Below are 9,390 nucleotides of genomic sequence, written 5' to 3' on the forward strand. Positions count from 1 at the left end.
CTCCACACACTCTTATAGCCAGGAGAAGCATTTGTTGTTTTGTGACCAGACTTCCGTAGAGGTTCAAGAACGTAGCTGTGTGGTCAGTTGACGGCCGAGGGGAAAGGAATGAGCACTTGGCGAGGGCCCAGCACTGGACGTGCATGAGCTCATTTAATCCTTTCGACCCATCCTGGAGGGGCCTTTCACAGAAGAGAAAATTGAGGATTAGAAAGACGAAGTTATTTGCCCAGGCTAGAACGCTCGCTCCGTGACTCCGTGATGCGGACTTTCCCGCAACAGCACTGTGCGTTTGGCGTCGGCCAGCAGCGGAGTCTTCTCTTCAGACGGACTGTCCAGACCGCAGACGCGTTGCTCTGGGTAGTCTGGAATAAAAGCTTTGGTTCTGTGTACACACTCATCCTGGGGCTTGCCGTCTTCTCTCTGGACTGTATTTCTCTTTAAACACCAGAGGTAGCTATAAAGATAATATTTGGTCTTCCATTATTCTCTCTGTTTTCTTAGGGTTATGAAGAGTGTTATGTGTATGTACTGTACTTAGACTCCTTAAACAAAAAAGCGAGTGTGCTTAACAGAGGGAGAAGGAAATGACATCTGTGGCAGATAAACTCGTATTCCTTACAAGCCACAGTTCTGAACTGAAGAATCGTAACGTCTTGAGTTAAATCATGCTGCTGGTGGTAGCAGTAACAGCGGTCATAAGACCCCGCAGCCACAGCTAACCCTGAGTTGCTTTCCCATGCCTGTGCCCGGGTGGTGTCGTGGGTTACTTGTCCTGTCGGGCTGCTGAACCTCAGGGTCAGCAGTTTGATAGCACCAGCCGCCCTGCAGGAGAAGGATGAGGCTTTTTGTTTCCTTGAAGAGTTAGGGTCTTTGAAACCCAAAGGGCAGTTCTATTCCGCCCTGCAGGGTTGGAATTGACTCCTAGCGATGAGGCTTTGATTTGTTTCTTGACATACTTAATGTGTATATTTTCTAAATTTCTAGTACTGTGTAGGATGGCTGTGAGACTTTTTTTTAAAGAGTATTTTCATTAGCTATTCCTTTTAATAAACCTCGAAGTCAGAAAACATTATGTATTTTTTTATGAGTGAGGTAATCAAGGCAGAGAGAAGTTAAGAAACTTCTCCAAGTTAAGAAACTTTTCCATAACTAGAATATATACTATCCAGAACTGGCAGTCTTAAATATAAATTAATTCAAGTTTACATTGCTGACTGGTTACATATATCCCTGAAATGACAATGTGCCAATGTCCTCTTTCCTGGAATTTGGACTCACTGCCGTTTTCAGGGACATTGGTAGCTGATTTATTTTAAATCTGAAAGTGATCAGACCTAGTGGGGTTATATCATTTGAATTCCTGGGGTATCCTCCAGGAAATAGGCAGTCTGTCTTACTCTATGTTATTAACAATCATTTTTTTGAATTAGTTTGTGTTATTACCAATAATATTTTTTTAATTCAAGTGTGAGCATATTATAGAGTCATGAAGACAGTCTAATTTATTCTGCACAATGTCATTCACATAGAAAAATTCATCGATTTAAATATTACTCTGTCACTTGGAGCCTCTGTGAGTCGAAATCGACTTTCTGGCAACTGACAACATCAATAGTAATATATTTCAAGGCCTTTATGTGAAACTCACGGTTTTTTCCATTCTTTGTTTAGTTTTTCACCAAAGGACATGGATGAAAACGAAAGCAACCAGTTCCTGATGACAAGCAGCCAATATCCGAAAGAAGCAGTGAGAAAACGCCAAAATTCACAGAATTCTAGAGGAAGTGATTCTTCCAAATTCCCCAGGAAAAGCTTCAAACTGGATTACAGATTGGAGGAAGATGTAACGAAATCCAAGAGAGGAAAAGATGGCAGATTTGTCAATCCTTGGCCCACGTGGAAAAATCTCTCAATTCCAAATGTTCTCAGGTGGCTGATAATGGAAAAAAATCACAGCAGTATTCCTTGTTCCAAAGAGGTAGACAGCTTTTGGCCTGTGTGTGTGTGTGTGTGTGTGTGTTTTGCATTTGCTTCTTGCATAGGTATTGATTAACTTTGTTGTGAATTCCACAATGACCCCAAATGAGTCAGACTAATTATATTATGCAGAAGCTATACTATGCTGCAAGCTGCTTTTTAATTTTTAAGAAAATCAACATATCTATAGCTCAAAGAAAAAAAAAAGCTTATTGGAAAATACCAGTCTTCCAACCAGCTGCTGCTGCCCGGTCCCCGCCCTGAGGCAGCGGCTTTCACCCGACTCAGTGGCCTTCTCTGGAGTTTGCTGGGGAGTCGGCCTGCATTGCCAGTTCTTGGTGTTTGTTCCGCCTACCCCGGTCTAGCAGATTGAACTCTCCATCCCGCACACTAGCTCCCGGGCTCTCCTTGACTTTCCCCTGTGCTGCCAGAATAGGTACATCTCAATTTGGGGCCAAATTAATGGTTTATATTATTGTGACTACATCAGTCTTTTTCACTGATGAACCAAAACAAATGTACTATGACCATACGTCCTTTCTTATAAACATCCCCACCCCCCACCCCGGTGTTAATCTAGGAGCCCGGTGACATAGTGGTTGTATGTTGGGCTGCTAACTATGAGGTCCTCCAGAGAAAGACAAGGCTTTCCACCCCAATAAAGACATGCAGTCTCAGAAACCCAGTTTCTTACCTTTCCCATAGGGGCGCTATGAGTTGGCAGTGAGTTTGGTTTGGTGTTAATAAAACCTCATTTTCACCTGTTCAGCTCTCTATATAAGCTGTTTCCTTACTTTCCATGGCTCCTCACTACAATTTTCCATGGGCTCCAGTCCTTCCCCAGGAGTCCCTTAGTACCTGGCAGTCCTCTGGTCTCACAGGCCTCCAGGCAGGCTGCTAGCTTCCGTCCTGGGGCCTCCATTTTTATTATCCTGGACCCCTCTGCCTGCTTTGCATTGGCCCCCATTTTCTGCTTCTCCTATGTTCGTCTTTCTTGGGCATTTGCTCATTTTGGTGAAGTCTGTTCTTCATGAACTTTGTGGGAAGGGATGTGCAAGGAGTGCTGTGTTTCTGGAAAAAGTCTCTATTCTCACTTTTGAAAACTAGTTTGGATAGGGAATTTTAACAGGGTCAAATTCCTTAAAATAAGCTGCTCATTCATGATGGGCAATATAGGAGGAAGAAAGAAACATGAAGAAAAATTGTGGCTGCTCAGTTTCGATCTCCTGTGAGCACTTTTATAGCAGGTGACCTGCTTTATTGAGGCTGCGTTTACAGGCCGCGCGACTGGCCCATTTAATACAACCCAGTGAGCGCAGGGCTGCGCAGCCAGCCTTGCCGTGTAACTAAGAACACCATCTTCCCCCAGAAGAAACCCTTCCTCATGATTTTCTCAACTTGACCTATTAACATGTTCAAGACTCCAAAGTGGTTGTGTTGTCATGTCTTCAGCAAGTGGGTTCTCTGATCCTTCTTGGATGACAACAGGCCTTGCATATATTTTATTTAGTTACTTGTTCTGTAGCACACCTGTTGTGCCAGACCAAGATCAATTAACCCACATACAACTTTAATTAAAGTTAGTAAGCCTTTATTAGCTGGCAGTCATGGGGTGCCTAGAGCCTAATTCTCCCAAGATCCTGCGTGCTTAAAGAGGATGGTTTTTTTCATATGGAATAAACAAGGCATAGGGGGCAGGGGGCATCACACGGTATGGAGAAAAGGGGAACTTGGAGTAGGGGTTTAGACACACTTATCAGCCATTTCAAAAATAAATGGCAAGGGCTCAGCAGTTACAGAAAACAACAGTAATAAGAGGAATTACAGGATTTGCACATTTTCTGTACTTGAGTCATGACATCCAAAATGGCAATACTCAGGCTAATTAATGCAATATGGTTTACAATGGTGTCAATTGTGGTGGGTTTCTACATACCTTTCCCCAAATTTGCATTAACTGATAAAATTACAAGTCGAAGCATAGAACCAAATGGATGAGCATAAAAGAGCAGATGGAATTTTGGGGTGGAAAATTAAACCAAACCAAGAATAAAGTCAGTACAGAAACACATTGTTATCATTCTGCCTGCACATCACTGGTCATGGCCTCCACTGTCGTTTTGAACTTCCTTACCAGGTGCCCGTTCTGCGATGTGGCAAAACCCCCTGTGCATCCGAGCCGGGTTTTCCAGGCTGCCATCTTTGGGAAGAGGATTGCCAGACCTCTCTTTGGTGGTGCTCTGGGTGGGTTGGAACTGCTAGCCTTTCTATCAGTAGGTAGGCAGACACTTAACCATTTGCACCACCCAGGTTCTCTGAACCACCCACCCACTGCCATTGCATTGATTCCAAGTCATAGTGACTTGATCTAGGATTTCTGAGACGAAATCTTTCTAATCTCTTGAGAAGCTACTGGTGGGTTTGAACCTCCAAGCCTGTGGTTAACAAACCAACCGGTAACACACAACAAAGAGGGAAAGGGGAACTGTTCAAAGTCTCCCCTTGGGACAACCACGTAGTTCCTCTGGGGACAGATGCACTTGCCGGGTTCCTGAAGATTTCGAGAAGTGTTCTGAGTGGCAAGCGGAGGGGGTGGGTGGCCTGCAGTGCATGCGCTGTGAGTTACACAAGAAGGCTTCCCCAGGAGACCTCTGCACAGAAACACCAAAGCACGTTTCAGTAAAAGCTGGTTTGTGAAAAGCCAGCAGCTTTTTGTATTCTCTGACCGACACCCCCCCCCCACCCCCCGCCCTCTTTATTTTTTCGTGTGGTTTGATCTACGGATAAAACAGAAAAGAATCAAAGGAAGATGATTGCCCATATTTTGTTGTATTTTTGTTTTGCATCTATTCCTGCCCCCCACCCCCCTCAGCTTCTCATCAGCGTCCAGCCCTTTGCTCTCATTCTGACCAATGGATGTAGCCAGTGGAGGGTGTGGAATGAGGAGCCTGGTGGTGGCTGTGTTTTCCCCAAACGCCCTGGTGCTGTGCTGTGAGTTTCGTGCACTCAGACAGCTGCGAGTGTGACCACTTGGCGTCAGCTTGCTTTCCAGGGGCGGGCCTGCTTTAGAGGCGCTTTTGACCTGCAAATACAGCAGCCGAGTGAAATGGGAAGAGCGAAATGCCTGCCTCTGGGGCATTCTGCCAAGAAGGCCTCCAGGTTTCTCCACCTACATTTCCCTTTGCTCGTTGCACTTGGGGTCAGGACGTTGTGCAACGATTATCAAGTCCAGTTCAGAAAGAGTGAGTTATGGATGCATTTCCCAGATGAAAGCAAAAATAGCAAGCTTATGGCGTGACTTCAGTTCCCCTAAAATAGCCCCTCTCTCTAGAATTTAGGTCGAAATCTGCGTTCTGATGAAGTGATGCCTTCTTCCACCGTACCCTCAACTGCTGTCTGTTTTCTCTCTCTTCCTACGCAGGAACTTGATAAAGAACTCCCCGTACGTAAACCGTATTTTATCGATGACCCTGGGGAGGCTGGAGTGGGCGGCGCTGGCTTGCGGGTCACCTGGCTGGGACACGCCACAGTGATGGTGGAAATGGACGAGCTGGTATTTCTCACGGACCCCATCTTCAGCCACCGGGCGTCACCCGTGCAGTGCCTGGGCCCTAAGCGCTTCCGCCCCACTCCGTGCACCGTAAGTGACCTCCCCCCGATAGACGCCGTCCTCATCAGTCACAACCACTACGACCACCTGGACCACAGTTCGGTCATCGCTCTGAATGAGCGCTTCGGGAACGAGCTCCGGTGGTTCGTGCCGCTGGGGCTTCTCGACTGGATGCAAAAATGTGGCTGCGAGGATGTGATCGAGTTGGACTGGTGGGAGGAGAACTGTGTCCCCAGACACGACAAAGTCACTTTTGTCTTCACGCCCTCCCAGCACTGGTGTAAGAGGACTCTGATGGACGACAATAAGGTTCTGTGGGGCAGCTGGTCCGTCTTGGGCCCCTGGAACCGATTCTTCTTCGCAGGAGATACGGGCTACTGCTCCGCTTTTGAAGAGATCGGCAAAAGGTTTGGGCCTTTCGACCTTGCTGCGCTTCCCATCGGAGCTTACGAACCAAGGTACGTGGATTTCCAAAAGCCGACTTTGGAGAAACATACTCGTGTTGTATCATTGAATTTAGTAAAGGTGAGGGAGTTAGGGCTCCGTGTCACCTAGGATTTACGATTCCCTGGGAACCTAGCTACACCTTGACTGGGGGTTGGTGAATCAATTTCAATGAATCAGAAATTTTAAAAAAGTAATTTCATGAGAGTCATATCAGTTGCTTACATCACAAATGATACCACCAAGTAAAAAAGGGCCAGGGCTTAAAGAATTACTCTTAGTAGTCAGAAGTTCACACACCACCCCAAGTAAGCCGTGTGCTAGGATGCTTTCTCCCTAGAACTGGCCTTCGCATGCCCACCCCTGTCCTGCAGCTCCCGGATTTGCCACGACTTCCTTGATGTTCTCAGTGGCTGGCAGCACGGAACAGTCCTATCCCTACACACTGTATAAGCCGAGTTTTCCAGCACATTTTTAATGTCGTTTTTGTGGTAAAATCAGGTGCCTCGGCTGATATTCGGGTTGGCTTATACTTCAGTATACACGGTACATACTCATCACCTATCTTCAGAGCACCTAAAGGCCACACTCATGCTTGAGGCCTAGGAGGCCCATCCATCATTCTGTATTTTTCTTAGCATGGATTGCTTACAGAAGAGAGAAGAAATTTCAAAGCATTCAGTTTCATCTTGCCTTGAATTCACAGCGTGAGGAGATGGGGCCAAACAGAACTTCTCAACAGATCTAAGTGTTGAGACGAACATAGCGGCTTTGTGTTTGGGTTCCCATAGGGCCATCTCCTCCTAACAGTAAGAAGTCCCTGACTGCTGTAGTTGGATGAACTTCTCATAATGTGTGCAGTAAAATGCAGAAGCACCAGGCCAAATCCATATCCATTAGTCTTGACTAGCATTAGTCAGCAGTGGCAGCCAGGGACTAGAAATAATGTGAAGATGGGCTCTTTTCCTCCCTGAAACCGATGGCTTGGAAAGCAAAGAATTTGCCTGTAGACAATACATTTTTCCTTTGTATCAGAAATGATAATTCTCCTGAAAGTAAGGGTTGGGGGCACACGTCATTTTTATTCTTTTGTGAGTTTTCTATGAAATAGGTACCATACCTGATAATTTTGTTGGTTTTGTTGAATCCAATGAATTTAGGAGGTGAATATAATTCCAGTTCCACAGATAAGGAAACTGAAGTCCAGAGGTTTTCCAGGCAGCCTTTCAGGAGTCCTGGTGGCACTGTGGTTAGGCATTGCGCTGCTAACCACAAGGTAGGTGGTTCCAACCCACCAGCCACTCCTTGCAAGTTTGTGTTTTTTTTCAACATTTCTGAAATATCTGTTGATCTCATTACTCATTATTCCCCCTTGGACTTTACTGTTCCTGCCAAACCAAACAACTCATTGTTTAGCTTCATGATGTTTAAATAAAATTCCTTGAATAGCTACTGGATTTTTTTTTACTCCAGGCCTTGAATATTATACCTTAATTTTTGTTTGCTTTTTGCTTTTAGCCCATTTCAAAAATTCGTCTCAGCAGGTTATTCAGGTTCTTTTGCCATTTGAGTTCTGGCTTCCAGTTCTTTACCTTAATTCATGCCGAGGATTGCAGACTGTGTACTTTCAAAAGCAACAGGAGGCCTATCTTCAGAAGAAGTCATTAGTAAAATAAAACTACACATGAAACAAACTCACAGTACATAATGTAACTCGTAGAAGCCCTGGTGGCACAGGGGTTAAATGCACTCAGCCGCACTAACCCGAAGGTTGGCATGCCTACCAGCCACTCATTGGGGGCAAGCTGCTTCTGGAACCCCTGAGGCACCTCGACGCTGTCCTGTCATCGTCCTAGCTGTGAGTGGGAGGGGATTCCAAGGCAGTGAGTGTGTGTGTGTCTTTAGTGATAGCCGTTTGTCTGAGAGCGATTTTGGCTTGTTGTTTTGTGTTTTCCCAACAGAAAGGTGGGCTCTTGGGGATGGCGTCTTTTCGTACAGGTAGGATTTACTCCTTCACAGAACGGGCAAGTGCGACTAGGTGAACAGTCCTTCGAATTGAGAGTATGTGTTTCACAGGCCATTTATAATTAATGGACTATTGTGTTTCTCCAGGTGGTTTATGAAATACCAACATGTTGACCCAGAAGAAGCTGTAAGGGTTCACATTGATGTTCAGGCAAAGAAATCAGTGGCCATTCACTGGGGAACGTTCGCCTTAGCAAACGAGGTGAGTTTGAGGTCCAGGGAACTGTGGGTTTCCCCCGCTTGACCTAGCATAGGATTCAGGCATCACGGAACCCTACCTGTGTTTTCAAAGACCAGACTGCAGCAGCTCAGAATTCATAAATTAAGATGATGAATCATATTCATTAGTAAAATAATATTTAGATACAGTGAAGAAAAAATCCAACACTTGCTTACATGCTGTTTTTTGGGCCGAATTCTATAGCTATTAAAGCACGCTTTTATGTAACTAAAAATCTGGTGTAGATTCTGTGTGGGAATAAAGAAATGAACCATTCACGTATTTTCCCCAGGGAGGCTTGCATTCTCATCTAAGATACAGAATTTGTACATACAGTGCTAATTTTGGGTGTTGAAAGGGGCAGGTCAAGTGGTTTCAGAACGCTGTCCCTAATGGACTGTGGGAACGCGGGGCCCTTTGTGGAAGAGGTGCCATTTGAATTTGACTGTGACAAGTGAAAGAGGAGGACATTTCCAGGAGATGAGAAGGCAACCTATCTGCTCCCTTAAAGATTTACAGTTTCCAAAACCAAACGGGCAGTTCTACACTGCCCCTGAGGTTTCCTGTGAGTCAGAATCAACTCTGTGGCAGTGGGCTTGGTTTTAGGTTTGGATGGAAGCACTTAGACGCTGGAATAGCTGTTAGTCCTTGTGTTTCTCTAGTCAGGTTGACTAGAGAAACAAATCTGGAGACACGCATATGTGTATAAGAAAGACCTTTATATAAAGACTAATTGTATATTAAGAAAACATCCCAGTCCAGTCTAGATCCATAAGTCCATAAGTCTGATATTAGTCCATATGTATGATACCAGTCTGCAAATTCCTCTTCAAACTCATGCAGCACTTGCAATGATATAGAATGCAGGAAGATCACAGGCCAATGGGTGGAAAGTCTTGTGGATCCAGTGGTGGTGGAAGCATCTCCATGTGGCTCCTCCAGCTCTAGGGTTCCTGGCTCCATCAGGATAGCTCCATTTGACTTGTTCATAGGAATGTCTCATAGTGAATGTGTGTCCCACCTCTAGGGAGGAAGACAGGAGTTCCCAGAATCCTCAGGAGAAGGCCATGCCCACACAGAGGCCTCATTGGCTGTGACCTGATTGACAGGC

At 45.3% G+C, this 9,390-nt stretch overlaps 1 protein-coding gene across 2 annotated transcripts in view; it reads left to right on the top strand.

Moving 5' to 3' along the window:
* Window positions 1-9,390, top strand: part of NAPEPLD (N-acyl phosphatidylethanolamine phospholipase D) — a 38,722-nt gene that overhangs the window by 24,185 nt on the left and 5,147 nt on the right. For both annotated transcript variants that reach the window (XM_004702613.2, XM_045288952.1), the window contains exons 2-4: window positions 1,675-1,981; window positions 5,402-6,048; window positions 8,147-8,261. In XM_004702613.2, the coding sequence (XP_004702670.1) occupies window positions 1,691-1,981; window positions 5,402-6,048; window positions 8,147-8,261 (1,053 nt within the window). In that variant the 5' untranslated portion in view covers window positions 1,675-1,690. The remainder of the gene's footprint in view (window positions 1-1,674; window positions 1,982-5,401; window positions 6,049-8,146; window positions 8,262-9,390) is intronic.

The sequence above is a fragment of the Echinops telfairi genome, unplaced genomic scaffold, assembly GCF_000313985.2.
Source record: "Echinops telfairi isolate 266 unplaced genomic scaffold, ASM31398v2 ScPeMD7_23;HRSCAF=83, whole genome shotgun sequence".
Classification (NCBI taxonomy): Eukaryota; Metazoa; Chordata; class Mammalia; order Afrosoricida; family Tenrecidae; genus Echinops; species Echinops telfairi.